At 48.3% G+C, this 23,837-nt stretch overlaps 1 protein-coding gene across 1 annotated transcript in view; it reads left to right on the top strand.

The window, feature by feature from the left end:
* LOC147700477 (putative cation-transporting ATPase 13A4) overlaps window positions 1-23,837 on the top strand; it is a 567,847-nt gene that overhangs the window by 148,161 nt on the left and 395,849 nt on the right. Inside the window, exons 11-12 of the mRNA XM_086928422.1 lie at window positions 13,614-13,771; window positions 19,710-19,898. Coding sequence (XP_086784548.1) covers window positions 13,614-13,771; window positions 19,710-19,898 — 347 coding nt within the window. The remainder of the gene's footprint in view (window positions 1-13,613; window positions 13,772-19,709; window positions 19,899-23,837) is intronic.

Raw genomic sequence — 23,837 nt, 5'->3', positions numbered from 1 at the left:
CACACTGGATAATCAGACAACATGAGAATAGGAATACTAGGATGACACCAATGACCATTAGAACCTTCCATCCCCACGCTGAGATCAGAGTCCAAAACCACTCCATGAAGGACCAGTTTCCCTTGTCTACATGTATGGAGTCTGAAATCTTGTGCAACTTAGAGATCGCCTCATAGACTGTTGGAGCATTATTAGGAATAAAGACACAGCAGCTCGATTGGATCATTCTGCATACCCCACCTCGATCTGCAAGTATAACGTCTAGAACCATACGGTTCTGCAACGTCATGAGCCTATCCGCCTGAAGCTCAGCTGTCAGATTGCTAAGGGCACCAGCAGTTTCAGTAATAGTAGATTCAACTACCCGTGTTAGCTGACGTATGTTTCTACTATTGGCCATAGGTCCCCAGAACGGAAGGAAGCCTTTGAAGAAATCTCCGGCTTCCTGACCAGCGGTATCTTCCTTGCTGAAGACACCTCTCGCTACTCTTGTTCTGTGATAATCAGGTGAAGCAGTGTATGTCGGAGGCAATAATCGAGCAATATAACATGATCCTGAGAAGTCGGCAGCCACTAAAAGATCGTCTACGTACTGTACTAGGGCAGAACCTGGAGGAAGGACAAAAGAATCTAGCTGACTTTTTAAAGCTTGACTATAAATGGATGGACTTTCACAATAGCCTTGTGGAGCGCGTTTAAATCTGAAACTTCGACCTCCTAAACAGAAGCCGAAAATATCCCTACTTTCTTCGGCTATCGGAATGCTAAAGAAGGCATTCTTTAGGTCAATAACTGAGAACCATGTAGCTGTAGCAGGAATCAATGTTAACAAGGCAGTAATGTCTGGTACCACAGGAAACTGCGGAATTACAATCTTATTAACTTCTCTAAGGTCTATGACAAACCTATAAACTGGAGGTTTTGTAGGGTCAGTTCGCTTCAGAATCGGTAATACAGGACTGTTACAGACATTTCCTCTAGTTTCTTCAACTACACCCTTCTTAATCAAGTCTTGCACAATCAATAAAAGTGCACGCTCACCTTCACTCGATATTTTATACTGGGGAATTCTTGGAAATTTCACATTTGCTTTCAAAGTTACTACATACGGTGGAATTTCTAGGAGACCTACATCATTAGGACCAGTCGCCCAAAGAGAATCAGGGAGTGAACGTAGCTCCGGCGGGAGTGCGTCCATTGACAAGTACATCGGAGAGGTGATATTTTTACCCAGTGTAAGCTGTACTCCTTCCGGAGAACAGTACAATGTCGCATATAGTCGTTTTAACAAATCTAAACCAAGCAGATTTTCATTACAACCTGTCGTCAAAATCAGGGGTGCTTTCAATTGGCACGGTCCAACAGAAATAGACAAAGGACCAGATATCGGGTTGTACACAGGGGCGCCTGAAAAACCTACGGAAACATTTGTTGAGCCAGACAAAGGTGCGCCAGGGAGTTTCGCATGCATGATAGAACTTTTTGCGGCACCAGTATCCAACAGAAACGGTTCGACTACACCTGATGTTGCTACTGCGACATAAGGCCCACTCTGATCCACTGGAACTGATACTACTCCCTCTCTCTGTCCATGGCTGTCCTAGTACCCATTTTGTTGAAAACCCTCTTCTACTTCACAATAATCTTCAACAAGATATTGCTGAGATCTATTTTGCTGAACAGATTGTCCATTTCTCTGATCAAAGTGATTGGAGGGACGATCATTCGTTTGTGGAGGCATAGCACCTCGTCCTCGTCCTCTAGAATTCTGCACAAAACCACCACGACCTCTCTGAGCTGCTGCTGCATTATTTTGCGCTAAGATCGGACATTCATTTTTATAGTGACCCTCTTTCTTGCAGTACGCGCACTGATTCCATTGATATTGAGGTCTTGATGTACTATAATCTGTCCTTTGGTATGAGTTTTGCTGCGTATTAGTCTGATTCGCGCGAGGCGGATACGCCTGCTGCAAAAGAACTTTAGTTTTTAAATCTTTCGTTTTCTTTTCTGATTTTTCCTTTTCCTCTTTATCTCTATTTTCGTAGTACTGCGCAGTCGCAAGTATTTGCGCTGTCGTAGATACAGCCCACGCACTTTCTGAGTCTTTTAATTTATTGCATAATTCAGGTAACAAATTATGCACAAATTTATCGACAAACAATCTCTGTCCTCCTTCTGTACTCATGTCCTGACCACTATGATCTACAAAAGTCTCTTCGAACCTCGTGAAGAAGTCCGAGACACTTTCGTCTTTCTTTTGCCTACATGCTGACAACTTGTCCCAATTAACACGCAATGCTGGCATCAGAGTCTTCATTAGATCAATTATTCTACCTGGCAGATTAGCAATCAAAGGTTCAGGTTTCGCACCACCTATTTGTTGATTATCTGCTGCAGTGATAGCTGCCCAATCACCACCTAAAGCAGCCTGATGATCCTCTCTACGAATTTTAGCCCACACTGGTTGCGGAACTACATTACCAAATAACATATCAATGTCGGCTAAGTTCATTATACAAGCCTCAACTGTTTGTGTTAATTCCTTGTAATATCCGGCTGGATTCTTACGCGGATCTGGCAAGGCCTGTTTCACTGCTAACACTTCTGCTCGCTTCCATGGAATGTGTATCCACACTCGTTGGAACTGTGCTGGAGCAGCCGCAATTCCTGCATTATCATCACGTTGTATTGCTTCGCGCCAAATTGGAGGAACCTCCCTCATAGGATATTGGCGACTTAGCTTCATTTTACCTTTCTCTAAATCTCTCGGTGAACGAAGAGATGGATCATTCCTAAAACTTAAAATGAGTTCCATCGCTTGTTTTATACTCTCACCCACTATCATTCCAGCAGCAAATTCCTTTTGAACCCTAATTAAATCTTCCAAATCTGATTCGACATCGTCTTCTTCTATCTCTTCACGTAACAACGAGCACATCTCATCAAAGACGTATCGTTGCGTTGGTTCTCCCCACTGCATAAATGTGTCTAGCACATCTCTTGTACTATATCTTCTACCCTTCGAAATCCATCTGAGAGCCGTGGAATCTAAAACTCCCCGTTCCTCAGTACTCGGAAGCTGACTCCGTCTCTGAACAGAGTCAGGAGTAGGAGTCTTAATCAAAGTTTTATATATAGGAGACAGCATATTAGTAACCGAATCAGTGATTCTTCGACGAACAGAAAGTGGAGTTAGTACACTCGCAGACATAGAGAATGCAGTGGAGGTAGGAATAGATGAGGAAGCAGTAGGAGTATCGAGGAAAATAGTTTCTGGAGCAGTAGGTACAGAGGTAGGTATAGGGGTTGGCAGTGTAGGAAGAGGAGGAGCTGTAGGAACATTTACATTCACCACAGGAAGTACAGGAACTTGATTCTGAGGGATAGGAGCAGGAGCACCAGGTTGTCCAGCAACCGGCAATTGAACATTCGGGACGAGTGGAGCCGTAGCACCTTGTGCATACGGTGGAGGTGACCGTAACAGATAAGATAGCAGAGGATCGTTTTCGGAGTCCTCCAGTATCTTAGCCATTTTCGATGGCAAGGCAGGATAGCACTTGTCAATCGCTAAGTTATGCTCTCTAATGGCTACATCTATGGCCTTCTCACACTCGTTAGCCTGCAACTGTTTAGTCGCTTGCTCTAGAGTTAACTCTTCTTGTTCTTTCTGCTCTTTCTTCAACCTTCTCATTTCTCTCTGTTTGGATTCTTTCCGCCAATAACGGAAGGAATCAAACATTGCCGGCCGGGCTTTCTTCTTGAACAATTTCGCTTCTAAATTGTCGAGAATCTCTTGTTCAAAACTACCATGCAGTGGCCAACTAAGGACACCATCCTTCTTACAATAGCGGACCCATATCTCATTATAAGTTATAGGACCCACGCCATATTTGCAATATAAATCATATAGAGGAGTCCCAATCGGAGGAACCAGACAAGAGTCCTCCAATCGCGAGTCACTGTTGCAACTAAAACAAGACAACATTTTCCGACTTACCATTTTCAGTCCGGAACACAAAAACAAACAAACACGGAACAAATATGTGCACTCGAACCAAGAACTTAGGCCTACCAAAACGAACTGATGTATCGATACCCAAAACTAAACCAAATAGATTATCGTAACTAGAACAACCAGTGATAATCTGACAAAACCAAACCAAACCAAGAACCGATCAAGGATTTTAACAATCCTCACAAAAGTAACCAGCTAGCTATCACTAAATACTTAACTGAGTCACTGAAGACGTCACCAAGGAGAAACCCGTCACGTTTCGCCGTACTAAGGACTGCACCACTTCGGGTCCAAGACAGGGCGACGGTCAAGGCAACGGCCCACTGCAGCCGTCCTGAACGGGAAACCCTCGTGGAAGAGAACTTCGGGCCACTTTTGCGATATGCCGGGATCGATGAAGTGGGGCGCCTCCCTCAGGAATCTTCACACGAAGCTTCTCGAACTCTTCAGGCTTTTGGACCGGTACCGAATGACGTCGCCCCACGTTGGGCGCCAATTGGAGTTCTGGACTTTTTGGTTCCGTCCAGAGGTGTCAGGGTACAACACCCAAAGACCCCGGAGTTCCACCTGCCTTGGTGCACAAATGAACAGAAACACGGGCTTCTCGATGGTGGCGTCAAAGACCAAAGGTTTATTACTGCAGGGACACAGAAGTCACAGAATCTACACACGGGCAGAGACTAGGAGCCTGTTCGATTTGTACAAAGAGGGCTGCTCCTTATATACGGTTTTTTATGCTAGGGGCAAATTCTTTACATGTAATACATTCCCAAAACCTTTGTGTCTAAAACAATAAATATTTGGTGTTACACAGGAACCGTCGATAATATCTGAGGCCAAACATTGCGAAGAGAGGGGTTCCCACTAGTTTGTCACAATTCCCTGTCAATATTGCATTCAGGACCCGGACCGCCTCATCGTAAAGTTCGTTACCTCCCCCTAATAAAGATTCAGAAAGAAAGAAACAGAGCCAGGTGTGGAAGATAGAAAAGTGGGATAAGGGATGTTTGTGGGTTGTAAATGGGCAAGGCTACCGGCTTCGGCCGCCTAATCATGATCAGGTACAATGGACACGAAGACCAGTTTGGCAGGACTGGCCTCGGGCAGAGGAGGCAGCCTTTGTCGAGTCATGCAGCTACAGCGAGATCTGGTTTAAGGTGCACGTGTCATGTAAGAGGTGAATCTCCGGCTAAGGCTACGTGTCCTTAATCAAAGTGGAGTGAATGAAGTGATCAGAGGCTATTGCATATGTGAGGGCAAGGAAACACAAAATGGCGGCCATGATCTAAGATGGATGCCATGGGTATATCAGAAATATGTCAATGGAAGAAGTGCTCTTGCTCATATCGTAGCGAAAACACTAGGATATACTAAATGGATCATTTGCGGTTCACTGATACCAATATTAGGTATTTCCGACAAACTTGAAAACACGGGTTCAAGTCGTCACGGAACCGTCACGGAACCTCACAAGGCCACTGTGGGGGGCTTCATAACTCTGGAGTAACGCAAAGCAGCACACATCGCTGTGTTGCGTTACTCTGCCGGGGAAGGCCTTCCATCGGCATTGTATGGGTGCTCCCGCACAAATCGCTGTGTTGCGTTACTCTGCCGGGGAAGGCCTTCCATCGGCATTGGGTGGTTGCTCCCACACACATCGCTGTGTTGCGTTACTCTGCCCGGGAAGGCCTCCCATCGACATTGGGTGGGGGCTCCCACACACATCGCTGTGTTGCGTTACTCAGCCGGGGAAGGCCTTCTATCGGCATTGGGTGGGTGCTCCCACATACATCGCTGTGTTGCGTTACTCTTGCGGGGAAGGCCTTCCATCGGCATTGTGTGGGTGCTCCCGCACAAATCGCTGTGTTGCGTTACTCTGCCGGGGAAGGCCTTCCATCGGCATTGGTTGGGTGCTCCCACACACATCGCTGTGTTGCGTTACTCTACCCGGGAAGGCCTCCCATCGGCTTTGGGTGGGGGCTCCCACACACATCGCTGTGTTGCGTTACTCTGCCGGGGAAGGCCTTCTATCGGCAGTGTGTGGGTGCTTCCGCACACATCTCTGTGTTGCGTGACTCTGCCGGGGAAGGCCTTCCATCGGCAGTGTGTGGGTGCTCCTGCACACATCGCTGTGTTGCGTGACTCTGCCGGGGAAGGCCTTCCATCGGCATTGGGTGGGTGCTCCCACACACATCGCTGTGTTGCGTTACTCTGCCGGGGAAGGCCTTCCATCGGCAGTGGGTGGGTGCTCCCACACACATCGCTGTGTTGCGTTACTCTGCCCGGGAAGGCCTCCCATCGGCATTGGGTGGGTGCTCCCACACACATCGCTGTGTTGCGTTACTCTGCCGGGGAAGGCCTTCCATCGGCAGTGTGTGGGTGCTCCCGCACACATCGCTGTGTTGCGTTACTCTGCCGGGGAAGGCCTTCCATCGGCATTGGGTGGGTGCTCCCACACACATCGCTGTGTTGCGTTACTCTGCCGGGGAAGGCCTTCCATCGGCATTGTGTAGGTGCTCCCGCACACATCGCTGTGTTGCGTTACTCTGCCGGGGAAGGCCTTCCATCTGCAGTGTGTGGGTGCTCCCACACACATCGCTGTGTTGCGTTACTCTGCTGGGGAAGGCCTTCCATCGGCATTGGGTGAGTGCCCCCACACACATCACTGTGTTGGGTTACTCTGCCCGGGAAGACCTCCCATCGGCATAGGGTGGGTGCGCCCACACACATCGCTGTGTTGCGTTACTCTGCCGGGGAAGGCCTTCCATCGGCAGTGTGTGGGTGCTCCCGCACACATCGCTGTGTTGCGTTACTCTGCCGGGGAAGGATTGTGTGGGTGCTCCCGCACACATCGCTGTGTTGCGTTACTCTGCCGGGGAAGGCCTTCCATCGGCATTGGGTGGGTGCTCCCACACACATCGCGGTGTTGCGTTACTCTGCCAGGGAAGGCCTTCCATCGGCATTGTGTGGGTGCTCCCGCACAAATCGCTGTGTTGCGTTACTCTGCCGGGGAAGGCCTTCCATGGGCATTGGGTGGGTGCTCCCACACACATCGCTGTGTTGCGTTACTCTGCCCGGGAAGGCCTCCCATCGGCTTTGGGTGGGGGCTCCCACACACATCGCTGTGTTGTGTTACTCTGCCGGGGAAGGCCTTCCATCGGCAGTGTGTGGGTGCTCCCGCACACATCTCTGTGTTGCGTGACTCTGCCGGGGAAGGCCTTCCATCGGCAGTGTGTGGGTGCTCCCGCACACATCGCTGTGTTGCGTGACTCTGCCGGGGAAGGCCTTCCATCGGCATTGGGTGGGTGCTCCCACACACATCGCTGTGTTGCGTTACTCTGCCGGGGAAGGCCTTCCATCGGCAGTGGGTGGGTGCTCCCACACACATCGCTGTGTTGCGTCACTCTGCCCGGGAAGGCCTCCCATCGGCATTGGGTGGGTGCTCCCACACACATCGCTGTGTTGCGTTACTCTGCCGGGGAAGGCCTTCCATCGGCAGTGTGTGGGTGCTCCCGCACACATCGCTGTGTTGCGTTACTCTGCCGGGGAAGGCCTTCCATCGGCATTGGGTGGGTGCTCCCACACACATCGCTGTGTTGCGTTACTCTGCCGGGGAAGGCCTTCCATTGGCATTGTGTGGTTGCTCCCGCACACATCGCTGTGTTGCGTTACTCTGCCGGGGAAGGCCTTCCATCGGCAGTGTGTGGGTGCTCCTGCACACATCGCTGTGTTGTGTGACTCTGCCGGGGAAGGCCTTCCATCGGCATTGGGTGGGTGCTCCCACACACATCACTGTGTTGCGTTACTCTGCCCGGGAAGGCCTCCCATCGGCATTGTGTGGGTGCTCCCTCGCACATCGCTGTGTTGCATTACTCTGCCGGGGAAGTCCTTCCATCTGCAGTGTGTGGGTGCTCCCACACACATCGCTGTGTTGCGTTACTCTGCTGGGGAAGGCCTTCCATCGGCATTGGGTGAGTGCTCCCACACGCATCGCTGTGTTGGGTTACTCTGCCCGGGAAGACCTCCCATCGGCATAGGGTGGGTGCGCCCACACACATCGCTGTGTTGCGTTACTCTGCCGGGGAAGGCCTTCCATCAGCAGTGCGTGGGTGCTCCCGCACACATCGCTGTGTTGCGTGACTCTGCCGGGGAAGGCCTTCCATCTGCATTGTGTGGGTGCTCCCGCACACATCGCTGTGTTGCGTTACTCTGCCGGGGAAGGATTGTGTGGGTGCTCCCGCACACATCGCTGTGTTGCGTTACTCTGCCGGGGAAGGTCTTCCATCGGCATCGGGTGGTTGCTCCCGCACACATCGCTGTGTTGCGTGACTCTGCCCGGGGAAGGCCTCCCATCGGCAGTGTGTGGGTGCTCCCACACACATCCTATGCATTTTGATGCATCCCAGATTTACAAGAACTTGTAAACCAGGGGAAGTGACCGAATCTTACGCCCTCCCAGGATAGGCCTAAAAAGAAAAACAACCTTTTATTTCTCCGTGGTTCTTCCTCTTTCTATTCGTGCTGCATTCTGCTGCTCACATAAAAAGAGGAATACACCTCCCTCCCAGGATTGTGTTTGTGCAGGAAGGTGCCCCTCCCTGCCCAAAAACAATCCTGCCGGCAACAGAGGCAGCCTTGCACCCTGGAGCGAGGGTGCCTGCATTGGCGCAAGGGGGCCAAAAGGACGCCAGAGCAAGGGAAAGGACAGGAATTTGCTGTATTTTCTTAAATGTAGCCCATTCCCGCCCTTTCCATGTGGCGCAGCACGGAGCAGCGATGCGACTTGCTGTGCTGCGTCAGTTTTTCATAAATATGTCCCATAGTCTTTTTTGATCACTGAAAACCGTGATATCCAGAAATGTCAATCAATCTGTAATTTATATTGATTTTACAATGAATGTCCACTGCTCATCAATTCATCATTAAAACCATGTGAATAAAAATGGATATGTAGGAAAGCAGTGGATTCTCCAAATGTATACACAATTATGAGTTTAGAAATAGTGGATATTCGTACATCTCTGGCTTTGTGGTAACCCATAATATCATGGGTTTCAGTGGGCGTTTAGCAATACGTGTTCTTTCATGCATGAACACTTACAATTGGAGCCAAAAATGAAAAATTAAACAGAAAATACAGACTACTCAACTATTCTGTGTTCCCAAACATCTTTCGTTAAATAGGGTTCACACCCTGTGCTCGCAGGCCTTCACATCTGGCCGAAAATGTCCCAAAATTCAACATAGGGACATGAAGATACTTCCTTGGAATTTCATTCTTTGTGGGAGTGTGGTATTTGGACCCAGGGTTAGTCGGCACCCGGAGAAACCTTCCAGGGTGGTGTGACTTGTGTGGATCCTACCACATTTCCTTACCCAGAATGCAGTGCAAACATTTTATATTGGCTAACGGGATATCAGTCACCGTTGTGATGCAGTAACCCATCCACGGAGGTCTAAATCAGGCCCCAAGTCTAAAATGTTTAACAAGGAGTCTCACAATTTAAAAGTGTAGGTCATTTTAAGGGATATGCCCATCTTATATTGCTGGAGAAAGAAGCTGCTCATTCTGTAAGGAAGGTTAGGAGTATCCCTGTCAACATAAAGATACTGTAAAAAAAGAAGTAAGAATCATTAAATGCTTCTGATATTATTGAACAGGTGGAGAGGACAGAATGGTTGGAATCCATAGTAGTAGTTTGGAAAGCTAATGTCCACATTATGATGTGCATAGATCCAAGGGAATGAAAAGATGCTCAGTGAAAGACAGGTTTCCCTGATCTAAATGTTAAGAATGTTTGCTGGAGCGTAGTGTCTGACGACACTTATTGAAAAAGAAGTCACAAGTAAGGAGGAGACTGAGTATTTTATTTCTGGTATGCATGCCAAAAGTCTCAGAGAAGATAGGAATGATAGATGTTTGCAAGGCTGAAATCAAATGGATAGAAAAACTTCACATTTCACTATAACTCCTTCAAAAAGAATCACAGGGCAGATTATCCAGTAAGTGCTACTGACCTATTAATATAATTTTAACTAAAACTATTCAAACAAAATCCTGGAAAGATAAGCTACTCCTCAACCAGATCAATAGCATGTCCAAGCCTCTCTCTGATTGCCAACCAGTCAGGAGTCAGTCCTTCATGAAGGACTGAAGCAGTCCTGTCACACATCAGACTTGATTACCCGTCATGAAACCCATGAAGCTGCTTTCATTCCCCCTAACCTCTCAGCAGCACATGATAAAACCTCATCAGTAGATTTGAGAAATTGGTGGGGATTTCTGTGATGACGGGGGTTTAGTTGTTGCTTCACAGTCAGATCCAACAAACATGAATAGGATCAACAGCTTCATGTGCATGTAATACCCTGAAGAATGCCTCAGGCCTCTCCCCATCTCCTCTGCTCATCAATATCTGCATCATTTCTATGTCTCGGTGTCATAAAAACATTTTGTGCCTTTCTAGGTGTAAGATGACGATATTCAGATACACATCCATGGGAAAAGCAATTTGTAGGTTTAAAATTGTTTTGTTTTGATTTTAAAAACAAATAACATTAACCTGTCCCATCCCCGCCCCTAAACAAGGAGAGAGAATGAATAAATGTAAATCCATACATGACTTTGGATCACTTAAACAGCATAGTTGGTACCATTGCATCAGATTACAGCAGACCACCATCACAGACATATCTAAAGAGTATTAATCAACTGTCCCCTCCTCATCTAGGCCCGGTTCAGGAACTTCCATTTCCTGTTGTATCAGGACTTCTACCAAGTCCCATCCCATCCTTCCTGTCTGTTCCACTCCGCTGCAAACCAATCTGTGGAGCATGCCGCATTCAGCTCCTACCCACCATGAAAATTCCCATAACCAATCGCTTTTTCATGTGGGCATCCATCTTACTGCTACACACTGCTTTGCCACGGTGAGGCCTAGCTCCAATATCTTCTCCACATATTTAGTCTGTTTATTACAGGTGATGAGTCTAAGTAAACCCACCTGTATTATTGGCTGTAGTTGCAATTCAGTTAGTGTTCTTAAAGTTTGAATTACTTCACCCCAAAAAGCACTGTGCAGCCACTGTGGTGTGATGTAATCCCTTTGTACCCATATAAAATGTATATGTTATTGTCTTGCATTAGGTGTAACTGTCCTGCAGTTACTCAATATAGATGTCCAGTCCCGTCCCTTAACTCTTTGCACCTATCACCTCCCCACTGCGTCTTCAGTGTAGTTGTACGGGTAGTTGTGTGTGGTATCAACAATGAGGACATTTGAGTGATGTTTGCCCTCACATCCAATGTCTGGATTTAACCTTTGAAAGGAATTAGGTATACTCTGCATCATTTAGGGAATTTTCTACAACATATACCTGCCTTAGTGTTAGAATAATTGTGTGGTGCCTAATACATTTTTAGGTCTCGCGACCTATCGATGCTCGCAAGCGCATCGAGCGGAGCGAGAATTCATGTCGTCAAAACACAAGTCAAACCAAGGGCTTTCAGCCCCGCGGTTTTCTTGCAGTTCACGTGTACATGCACGCGCATCGCATGCAAGCCCAACCTCTCGCATTCCCAGGCTCTCCCGCCCCCATCCGGCCACCCGGCATCAGGCTTCTCCTCCCCTAGCAGCACTCCTCCCACACCAGCAACTCCCCCCTCCCACACCAGCACCTCCCCTCTCTCTCCCCGCAAACACAGCCTTGCCCTAGCAGCACTCCTCCCACACCAGCACCTCCCCCTCCCACACCAGCACCTCCCCTCTCTCTCCCCGAAACACAGCCTTGCCCTAGCAGCACTCCTCCCACACCAGCACCTCCTCCCTCCCACACCAGCACCTCCCCTCTCTCTCCCCGCAAACACAGCCTTGCCGTTTATTTTTTTTAATGCAGCACACTTTGTACTCCAAATTTCACAGAATGCTGAATCGGAGTGGTTTTGTTGTTTTCTTTAATTGTAGATTTTAACCCAGATTTTGAAAATGGCCACTGACACCTAGCAACGTGAGCATTTGGTGTTGCTTGTTGACTATGCGGCAGTATCAAACCAGAAAGGATAGCCCAGAAGGAGTGGCCTCGTTATCAAGGCGCCCTACACCCCGTGAGAGAGGGGGACCCCTACCATGAGCTTCCTGCACAGGCGCTTCATTGCGGCCCGCAGCAGCTGCTGCCTGGAATCAGGGCTGGACTGGAGTTCTGGCATCATTTAAAACCCGCCTGGACTCTGTTGGACTCCAAACAGCCTCGAGGGCTGCTGGAGACGACCAGTGTGGTTAAAAGAAAACAGGATGTGCAGGCATGGATGCTGCCGAAAAACAACAAAGCAACAAACAGCGCATGCAATTCTAAGCTTGCAGCTGCCCGCAGAAAGTAAACACCCGTCTCTACAAGCGGCCCTTCAGAGGAGAAAAACAGACATTTTAAATACCGGCCTGACTGCTACAGGATAACGAACCCTATCACCTTCAACAAAAAACAGACATTTTAATTACCGGCCTGACTGCTACAGGATAACGAGCCATATCACCTTCAACAAAAATACGTTTTAAGGCTCCAAAGTTTAACGTACAGTGTAATGACAAGCTACGGCGACGAGCTGCCCGGGGTTCGAACCTGAACCCACGGGGTGACTCCTCCCAGCCAGGCACAGAGACCGACACTGGGGGTCAGTCCTCTGCAAGCCCACACAGGCTGCACCCTCCGGTGCAAATTCTTATTAACCCTAGCACCTTCAGCTTTTCCACACAACCGAGTGCATACTATGTTGGCTTTTATCGGGGAAAGGGAGCGCCCCGAAGAGGCCCTTCCACCGAGTAAACACAGGCACTGTACAACCCCCTGCCGCCCAATGTTGAATGGCTCCAGCCAAGCCACGCTCCTTGCCCCATTTTTTTTATTCACATGCGATGCCGTAGCAGTGCAAATATCACATTCTGTTATGCCCACATTAGACATTGCTGCACATGATCTGTGTAGTAAACCTGCTACGCCCCCTGTTTATAGTAAAAATCCGTTAAAAAAACAGGAGTGACATAAAGAGCAGTTATTAGAACTTCACTTAAATTAAATGAGCCCTTTTACTGTCCTTTGGTTTTTAAAATCCAGTTGTTACTGGTGAATAAGCCCACACAGTAAACTGCCTCAATCAGTACTTATTTTAAGGCAGAATGTATCTCTATTTATGTCTGTGCGGCCTGTTGCTGAACTGTCCTCCGTGCAGCCAGAAGAACAGAGTTCTTAATCCAGTTTGAACAAATGTATCCCTCGTTCCTTAATTGACAAAATCCAGATGCACAGGCACAGTGCACTGGCGTTGCCAATAGGTCTCGCAGTAGGAAAGTTGGAGCTATTGGTTTTGTAAATGACAAAGCCCTTTATGTATTTAAAATGAAAACAAAAATAAAAGGCATTGTTATTTGCAATTGTAATAGCTCCAACTTTCCTACTGCGAGACCTATTGGCAATGCCAGTGCTTGTTTAATATGCGGAGACTGCCTAACTACCACAGACCCTTTACTGTTGATTTATAATTGTATGTGTACTCTTGAAATTGAGCAGTGTATTGACATTTGTGAATATTCATGAGTTTCAGGTTTCAATACAGCCAAGGGTGACCTAGTGCGGTCAATTCTCTATGCGAAGCCTGTCGATGCCAAGTTACACAGAGACGCTCTGCGGTTCATCATGTGTCTATTATTCGTGGCTGCAATTGGATTGATATATTCTGTGGTTGTAAACATACAAAATGGGGTAAGTAGAACTGCAGTGAAGGGTGGAGTTTAAACTGTGATCGACCTGGCAATCAGGACAAAAGCCTCCCCCTGGCACTGCCATGGAAATAGTTATACGCCATCTTCTGTTGTCGTGTACCTTTTCGGCCTGAGGGTAAACACATGTTCAGTTAAAATGCAGAATGTGAAAATGAGTGGCCTGATGATGCCAACATGGATGAGTTCAAGAAATCTTTATGAGTTCTAGGGACGCCCTGTTTGTTCCACAAGGGTCTTCCTATTGCTGGAGGGTTGTGATCTGTGCATATAGAGAGAGGTTGCTTCAAATTGGTAATGATAATGTATTGAACCTTCACAATGTGGCATTTAACTGTATGAGGTTAATTCATTTGTGCTCAAGTTATCATAAATACTAATAGCCCATTGGCTCAGGAAAGACTTTGAGTTAAACTTGGAACAATTCACATGAGTTAGAGACAACTGAGGGTCAAGCAGCATGGAAAAAATGGGGGTGCTAGGGGGCCCACGCCAAGATGGCCGCTCTGTAGAGCAGCTCCGCCGGCAGAGCCCATAATCTGCCAAATATCAGTTGTGTTCTGGCTTAGAACATGGCCAAACGAACAGACGCTGTGCGGAAACATGCGGTGGAGGGCTCACGCCAAAGATTGTTGGCAGCAGAGGTGATTTCAGTACAGTTAAGAGTCGAGTGAGGATCCGGGCCTGCGCCGGCAGAGTGGCGGGCCGGGACTGGTCTTGCAGCGCCGACTGAGGTAGGCCACAGGGGACGCCGGCTGTGGGCTGAGGTCACTGCGGGGGCGCTGTGCCACTTGTCCTGCGACCGGGGGGCTGTGCGGTGGGGGCTGGAGGTTGGTGGGCTCCATTTGCATATTTTATTGCACCTGGGGGAGTGGCCCGCCTTTGAGTCTCTGTCTCGTGGCCTGCCGGTGAGTGTAAGTGGGAGTCAGGGTCCCCCCCTCTGGTTGCAGCTAGCGATCGGGCCTCAGTGGGAAGGCTGTGGTCCGGTGCTATGGGGCAGGTTGCGGCCCCAGTGTGTTGGAGCCACGGGCCTACCTGCTGGCTGAGGATTGCTGTGGCCGCTGCCACATGGAGTGCCAAGCTGCAGAACTCCTGCAGAGGTCATCCTCTACTGACCCGGCGAAGCCCTCTGATGAACTGCACTCAGAGCGGCATAGTTCCTGGGCGGTGGATCGTGGAGCACCGCTGATAACAAGACAATGACCTGCTCGCACTTCCCATTACTTCTGGGCCTCCTGACAATTGAAGCGCTGCGACTATGAGGGTGGTCTGGCCTGGTAGTGCCGCTGAGGCAGAACCCCCCTGCAGCGAGACAAGTCAAAGCGCTGGCCTGGTGTGGACCTAGTGTGCTACCCGCCCCTCCTCCCTCACTTCTGTGGTGGCAATGATGTGCAAAACTGCAGGCCCTTGAACTCACTTGCCCTGAATTAAGAGACATTGCTGCCCAGCTTTGCTCCCCACTTGCGATTCTCCACCTACCTGGAGTTGGGTGGTCTGTCAATACTGCCTCCACTTTACTGGACACCTGCGCTGTGCCGCTCTCCCCCTCCTTCGATGTGGCTGTGCTCTCCGTCAGGCACATATTCAGGGTGCATACCATCTTGAGGATATTGAGTGCTGCAGCCTGCTCTGAGCCCCTTTCTGTATTCACGGTCTCTTCATACCTCCTGCCTTGCAATGCCTGATGGATGGGATCTTGGTTCCTTTTCTCATTAGTTATTTTTCTGTCCGGTCCTACCTCCTACTACTGCAGAAGGGGGGCACCATCATGGGCAAATCCGAGCGCGGCCATCCGCGTCTCACGTTTGAACCACGTAAGACCAGCCGGGCCTCTCAGCATGCTGCCTCTGATTCCAAAGCGGACGCTCTGGCTGATCATCTTACTAATATTGACAAAACCCTACTTGCGGGCCAGGCTAGTCTTCAGTCCATGGATGGGAAGATTGACCATTTGAATTTACGCATGGATCATATGTCCGAAAAATTGAACAAGCACACACAACGCCTGTGGGAAGCAGAGACGCGCGTTTCAGATGCAGAGGATGGACTGTAACAGGTTAAGCAAAAACAACATCCATGGAAAAGTTGCTGGCAGTCATACAGGCCCGTAAGGAGTACTTGGAAGCCAGATCGCGTCGCAACAACATGCGCATTACGGGCCTTCCAGAATCTACGAACACTAGCCGCCTGGAAACATATGTGGAAAATCTCCTCCGTGAGATATTTGGGGTGGAACACTTATCCCCGGTATTGATTGTGGAAAGGGCCCGTTGTTCCCTGGCTGCCCGCCCACTGCCTGGAGCGCCGCCGTACCCCATCATTGCCTGCCTTTTGAATTATAGGGACCATGACACTTTGCTCGGATTGACTCGTGAGAAGGCTCCATCACGCATCAGGGGAATGTCCTTGCCTTCTACCCTGACTTCACTGTGGTGGTTCAGGAGGCCGAGAGAGAGTATCAGCCCGTGAAGAATACTTTGCTGTACTTATACATAACAACGTAATGTCCGTCTCTTGTTTAACATGGAACGTAAGGGGGCTAAACAAGCCATAGAAGATTTGCCAGGTGATAGCCCATTTAGATCGTCATGGGATTGGCATTGCCTTCATACAAGAAACACACCTGACGCAGGCTACCGATAGATTAGTGGGGAACCACTGGGCTGGTTACTGCCTTGCTTATTCCTACTCCTCCTATAGCCATGGGTGCTCACACTTGTCAAAAAAGGCCTCCCGTTTACTGCAGTCTGAACATATATTGACACTGAGGGACGCAATGCCATCGTACATGGGAAGCTGAGGGGTAGAATCGTTACAATAGGTCAACACCTATGGCCCCAACAGAGATGACCCTGCACTTTATGAGCATATTTTTGCTGCTCTACGTGAGTTTCTGCCTGTGGTGGTTCTCTTGGGGGGGGTCTAAATGCACTTTTGGACCCAACCAAAGATAAATTTAGTGGCAGGGAGGGACACTCTCCTGGGGCGGCTTGTGTAATGAAAGACGGAAAAGTTGACCTGGCACTGATGGATATCTAGCGTCACAGACATACTGTGACATTAGAGGGCACACATATCTCCACCGCGTATGGCAGCTGATCTCGCCTTGACTTCTGGTTGGTGAGTGAGGAGGCAGTGAACTGGGTAACGGAGGTAGGGAATCTTCCACGCACTTTATCATATCACTGTCCAGTCTGCCTCACCCTTTCTATCCCGCACACAGTCCCCAGGTCCTTCACGTGGCGATTCCATCCGGAAGCATTATTGGACCCTCTATACACGAAGACGATTTGAGAGGCCATCACACAATATTTTGCACATAACAAGGGATCTGTGAACAGCGCTGGGGTGCTCTGGGAGGGATTCAAAGCCACCATTCGGGGCACTTGTATAAGTTGACCCTAGAGTCCAATAAAGATATTAAAGGCACATATTCGGGGTATGCACCCCGAATATGTGCCTGACAGATGCAAAACTAGCGGAGGAGGAGATGAGATATGTCTCTAAGCGCCATGTAGCTCGTGTGTATGGGGAGGGTGGTAGGCCGGGGTATCACTTAGCCACAAAATAAAGCACCATATGGACAGGGAGATAATTACTAACATCACAGATGACACGGGTCAGGACCACTACAAAATCCCAGACATTACGGACCAATTCCGGCAATTCTATGCAACACTGTACACATCGCAAGGCAAAATTAACACTGCCGACCTCAACGTCTATCTCTCACAGACAGCCATTGCATTGCTGTCGGAGGGTCAGAGAGAATACCTTATTCAGCCGATCACGGTGGAAGATATTCGGGCGTCGATCAATGCCTTACCCAACAAGACAACACCGGGTTCTGATGGGTTCCCAAGTGAATTTTACAACGCTTATGCAGAAGAACGTACCCTTATTTATTAGAAATGTATGCTGAAGCGTATGATCTAGAGGTGTTGCCACCGACTCTCCCTGAGGCACTCAGTACCACACTACTTAAGAAGAACAAACCCCCCCCTCACTCACTGTGAATCATACAGGCCGCTTTCGATTATTAATACGCATGTAAAAATTCTGGCGAAGATTCTGTCCACCCTTCTTCAGCCACTCATGCAAAAATTGGTCTTAACAGATCAGTCTTGTTTCATACCGGAGCGATCTACCTCCAACAATTTGCAGACACTGTTTGCTATGCTTCACACTCTTAATCCTGAATTGCCGGCAGTGGCTGTCATGTTTGACGCTGCAAAGGAGTTCGATTCCATAGAATGGGATTATCTCTTCTATGTGTTACAGCGGATGGAATTTTCACCTCTCTTTGTTAATTGGGTGAAATTCTATGTACGGAGCCCATAGTGCGCCTCCGAGTGGAGGGCTACACCTCTGACCCTATACGGATCACTAGGGGCACCCGACAGGGGTGCCCACTGTCGCCACTGTTATTTGCCTTCACGCTGGAAGCGCTAGCTTGCCCTATTAGGCAATCTCACACTCTCAACTTCCACCACCGGCCGGTCATCATTTTTCTTTATGCGGATGACATGCTGCTCTTTATACACGAGCCTCGCACTATCTAGTGCCAGTTCTACGAGAGTATTTCCACTTTGGTTGTTTTTCCGGCCTACACAACTGGTCCAAATCTATAGTGATGTCACTGACTAAGTGTACCCTTCCACATGAACCTGAATTTCCCCTCATGTCTGTTACATACCTGGGAGTGTGGATTCATCAGAACCCAGAGGTCGTTATCCTTGAGAACCATGGTACGGCTGCCACGATGCTGGAACAACAAATGGATGGATGTAATGTATGTGGTCTTGTAAAGCGCACTGCTGCCCTGAGGCGTCGTGGCACTGTAGACCGCTGGGGAACCCGTCCTGGCTGTCCCTGTGAGATGGTGCCTATCGGGTATCCCCAAGGTGAAACCAGGCATCCCCGGCGAATGTGGGGGGCCGTTGTAGAGATGAGGCAAGCTAATGCCCAGAGTTGCCAAGTGTGATCCCTGGTTAGAGTAGGCACCGAGGCGAGAATTATCGAGTCCGCTGACCCTGGTTCACAACCCTGCCGCGTCGGGAATTGAACCCTGGTCCCGGGACGACCTCTGCTCCTGGGTCTGCCGCCTCTAACCAGTGAGCCACACCACTCCACTGTGGATGGGTGGAACTCCCGCTTTCCCTTGCAGATCACAATGCACTGATCAAAATGCTGATGTTCCCTAAACGTGCATAACGTTTTAGTAACATCCCACTTCAACTCATGCAACATTTTATTTAAACTCTACATACTCTGTTGCTGTGTCTCATCTGGGGTGGCCGACAAGCACGTTTTTTTTTATATCACTTCAGTCATGTTTTTCCAACTTGAACAGTTGAAAGTATATTCTTGCCACTATCTTTCTCCTTTGCCTTTGTCTGATACAATTTGACTGGAGAGAGGCGCAGGCTGCTTTATGTGAAGCCCTCACAACAAAATTGACACCAGTACAAACAACGGTATCACATGGCACTATTTAAGGCAAGTACATATTTCCAGCATAAACTCTCGTAAATATGGGAAACCACATTAGTCACGGGCCGGACGGCTGGGGCGCTCGACCTCGGACCTGGGGATCCGGGTTCGAGTCTCGGTAACGACGCCAAAAACCTCCTGTGATTCCGGGCAAATCACTTCATCTCCCTGGGCCTAAAATGAATGTGTGTCGTCATGTAACGCAACTGGTGCTATGTAAAGCGCTCTGATGTTCGGTTCAGGTCTAGTTCGCGCTATATAAAATTGCAAAAAAAACCAAAAAAACAAACCTCAGTTAGGCCTTAGTTTCTTTAGTGCATCACTAATTGTGATAATTATCATTACAATGATCCAAGATTTGCTTCTTAGTGGCCATGTATAGGGCCTGGAGTACAGCCATCCATACTAAATAACACTTCTTTCCTTAGGCTCTTGCAGGTGAAACAGTGACTTTGGCCATATTGCTTATCACGATTGCAGTCCCGCCTTCCTTGCCAGCTGCTCTCGCGGTCGGAGTCTTGTATGCACAGAAAAGGTTGAAAAAAAGCGACATTTTTTGCATCAGCTCTCAAAAAATCAACCTTTGTGGATGGCTCAATCTCTTCTGCTTCGACAAGGTAAGTCCAAATGTTGCCCTTTATTTAAAGTGCATTGTGCTTCTTAAACTCTGGGTGTGTTCTGTTCCTGTGCAGCCTCATCTTGTTTTTAATCAGATATTGGTTACAAGGAAGCCCTCTTCAGCAGCCAGCCTTAAACAGCCTGACTGGGGAACTGACCTCATCTATGTGCACCCCATATAGACCTCAACAGGTTACAGCCTTGTGTACCCCATTCCCATGGTAAGGAACTCACTGCTTCTGGGCTTGTATCCATGTTCCAGTTGTCAAACTTTGAACCAGCCTGCTTGGCTTACCCCATATTTAGCACACCCCTCTGTGTCATTCATCAGGTGCTCCTGCACCGGGCCACCAGCTCTCAACTAGTCCAAGATGGCGCCTGCTGTACACCAAACCATCCCCTCTGCTAATGTCCTGGCACCTTTTGGGTCCATGATAATAATAACTAAGCATTGGTATTACAAAACTCTCTGAAAAGCACTGCGAACACCAACCACATTCTTTTGTTCCCATACATTTATGCTGCATTTTAACCACAGATGAAGCAGTTAGGATAATGTTTTACTGCGAATCTTGCTGAAGTGGCATAAAAAAGGGGAATTTGGAAAAGTTATTCTTTCAGGCATTGGAGGAAACTCCAGAACTTTCACAGATTACATCAGTGTAATTTAGGTTTCGGCCAGGCCAACTACTTTTTGTTTTGAGGAGGATGACACTACCTCACTGACCATTGCATATGTCTGATGGGTTCCAGGACATGTAAATATACTCCTCAAAATAGTGGGAGGACATCTGATCCAACACATGGCCTCTTTGCACTTAAACAGTTTTGCAAATAACGAGCCGTTATGTTTCCTTTGCTATAGTTTTGTTTTTTTGAAGCCCCAAAACGTTTTATACTTTCTCTCCGGCTTTGAGAGAAGGTGAACAGGAGAGGAGAAGACTTAAGAAGAGCAGGAAGAAGTAGAAATGGAAGCTGCGATTACTGGGGTTTCCAGGTTGGCAACAGAGTCCATTTTGTAGACGTGTTTCACCCTTCCACGAGGAGATAAAAATGAAGAAATATGTGACTTGTACTTTGTGCTAAAAGGAGCTGAGTAGGGGCAACTGAAGAAATGTGGCTTTGGAACTCTGTTGATCCACAAGCATCTTGGAGCTGGGATGGAACAGCAGCTAATGTCTGAAGAGAGGATGAAAGATCCGATGGAGGCTAGTCCATCTTCAGCAACTCTTCTGTCTGCCACCAAGAGAGAGAAATGACTGCTTGAGAATCCATCCTTCAAGGCAAACACCAGGACACTGATCCTTTCTCTTGTGGAATTGCATTTTTTGGTGTTTGGCAGGGCAATAGTGGTGAAGACAAATGGGGGGAGGAAGGAGACAACAGTTAAAAAATAGGCAAAAGCAGGAGAAAGCACTCAGAAAAACAGGGAGAGGAAGGAGAAAGCGGTAAAAACAAGGCAAAACTAGGAGAAAGAATTCAGAAATATGGGGGAAAGAAAGGAGCAAACACTAAAAACTAGGTAAAAGCTGGAAAGCACCGTTACGTTACGTTATGGTATGCTACATTATGGTATGTATTGTTATGTTATGCTATGTTATGGTATTTTATGTTATTAAATGTTATGTTATCTGAGAGTGATTGTATGTGTGAGTGGCTGTTTGAGTGAGTGAGTGGCTTTGTGGGTATGTGAGTAGGTGTCTGAGTGATTATATGAGTGAGTGAGTGAGTGAGCGAGTGAGCGAGTGAGTGAGTGGGTGATTGAGTGAGTGAGTGAGAGAGTGAGTGAGTGAGTGAGTGAGAGAGTGAGTGAGAGAGTGAGAGAGAGAGTGAGTGAGTGAGTGAGTGAGAGAGTGAGTGAGTGAGAGAGTGAGTGAGCGAGAGAGTGAGTGAGTGAGAGAAAGAGTGAGCGAGTGAGAGAGTGAGAGAGTGAGTGAGTGAGTGAGTGAGTGAGTGAGTGAGTGAGTGAGTGAGAGAGTGAGCGAGTGAGAGAGTGAGAGAGTGAGTGAGTGAGAGAGTGAGTGAGCGAGAGAGTGAGTGAGCGAGAGAGTGAGTGAGTGAGAGAGAGAGTGAGCGAGTGAGAGAGTGAGAGAGTGAGTGAGTGAGTGAGTGAGTGAGTGAGTGAGAGAGTGAGCGAGTGAGAGAGTGAGCGAGTGAGTGAGTGAGTGAGTGAGTGAGAGAGTGAGTGAGCGAGAGAGTGAGTGAGCGAGAGAGTGAGTGAGTGAGTGTTTAAGTGCTTGTGCTGGCAAGTTCATAACTCTGCTCCTACTGACTGGATTTGCGTTGCTCTGGTGTTAAATACATTATTAAAAGTTACTCTATTTCTCTAAATGAGATTTGGGTTTTTCTTGTGTTGTGTTTTTACCTTATTACTGCTTGTTTGCTGCATAAATACATTGGTCATTGCCTCAAAGTTAGGCCTGACTGCGTTTTGTGCCAAGCGATGCAGGATTAAGCACGGGTTAATGTCGTGGCTTTCGTGGTTCGCCCCGCAAGTGATTGCGACTGATGCGTGACCAGGGCTCAAACTCCAGTCCACTGAAAACTAGACATGAGCGGATTTTGCGGATTGGAAATCCGCGAATTTGCGGATTTGCGAACTCGCAATCCGCAAAATCCGCGAATTCCCGCGAATTTGCGGATTTTTTTTTTTTTGTGTGTTCGCAATTGTTTCTGCCAGTTCGCGAGGATTTGGTACTAGTTCGCAATTGCGAACTTACTTGTCGGCTCGCAACGGTCGCGACTATGTTGTTTCTACGTCTGGTTCATCATCACAGCCTCCCAGCACCCTCTGTTTTACCACTGGCACCCTCTCTTTGACCCATGCCACCCTCTGTTACATCAATGCCACCCTCTGGTTCATCATCACTGTAGAAGATGGAGGGGAAAAGCAAGCCCACCTGCCCTGCTTGAACTGACATGAATTAATTTGGGGTTAGTTTATTAACAACACCTGCCCTGCCCCAACTGACAATAATGAATTAGGGGCTAATTAATGTGTCACTGAAAGAATTTAAAGTTCCAGCCTGGCACCTGCTTGTCTGCTCCTTTAGCTGTAAATCAGGACCTTTGTGGCATACAGTTAAGGTCAGAGCAGGGTCACACAAAATAGTTGCAAGCAGGCAACCGAATTCTGGAGGGCCCCCTCAGGAAGCACTACAAAGAATCGTTACAAATCATGAGGTTGACCTTTTGCACCTGCTCATTGCTTTTGCTTTTGCTGAAATCGTTTTTCGGTTTTTTTCGCGCTATTCGCGGGGCGCGGCGTCGTGCGAAACCGACCGCGGAAGCCGCCAATTCGTGCGAATGAGCATTTTATTTTTTTGCGGCTTGTTGTTTCGCGAGTTTTTTTGCAGTATTCGCGAGCCGCTTGCAGCGCAACACGCGAATTTACCCCAAGGTCGAGTACGGGCGCGGCCATTTTGTTTCCGTGACGTATTTCCGTTTCCGCCCGCTATGTATAATCTCGCGCAGTAAGCGCATTGCGAGTAGAGGTTCGCACGAGATCGCGCGGGAAATCTACAGGTTCGCACGAGATCGCGAGGAAAATCTTGCGCGAACTTTCTTTCGCGCTCGTGAACGGGCGCCGGCCATCTTGTTTTTCATTCATTTCCTGTGTCTGGGCATGGTGTTTAATCCTCTTGGTATCTTTGCCATCCTTTGCTTGTTTTCAGTTTTTTTTTTACGATTTTGCTTCTTATCTATCCCTCTCTTTTCCTAGCTGTATATTTTTGTCTTTTCTGCTACTTTTCTTTACTTTTAAACTACTTTTTTAAACTCTTTTCTTTTCTTCTTCCCTATCCTATTCTTTCTTAATTTTCTACTTCTTCCTACCTTACCTGCCCAGACCATGGTCAAGCCAGGCGCCGTGAAGCTGCCCAGGCACTTGAGGGCCGCAGCGGCGGCGGGGAGTAGTGCTGGACCCAGTGGCAGGACAG

The sequence above is a fragment of the Lissotriton vulgaris genome, chromosome 7 (genome assembly GCF_964263255.1).
Source record: "Lissotriton vulgaris chromosome 7, aLisVul1.2, whole genome shotgun sequence".
NCBI lineage: Eukaryota > Metazoa > Chordata > Amphibia > Caudata > Salamandridae > Lissotriton > Lissotriton vulgaris.
This window is presented reverse-complemented; position numbering and strand designations above follow the sequence as displayed.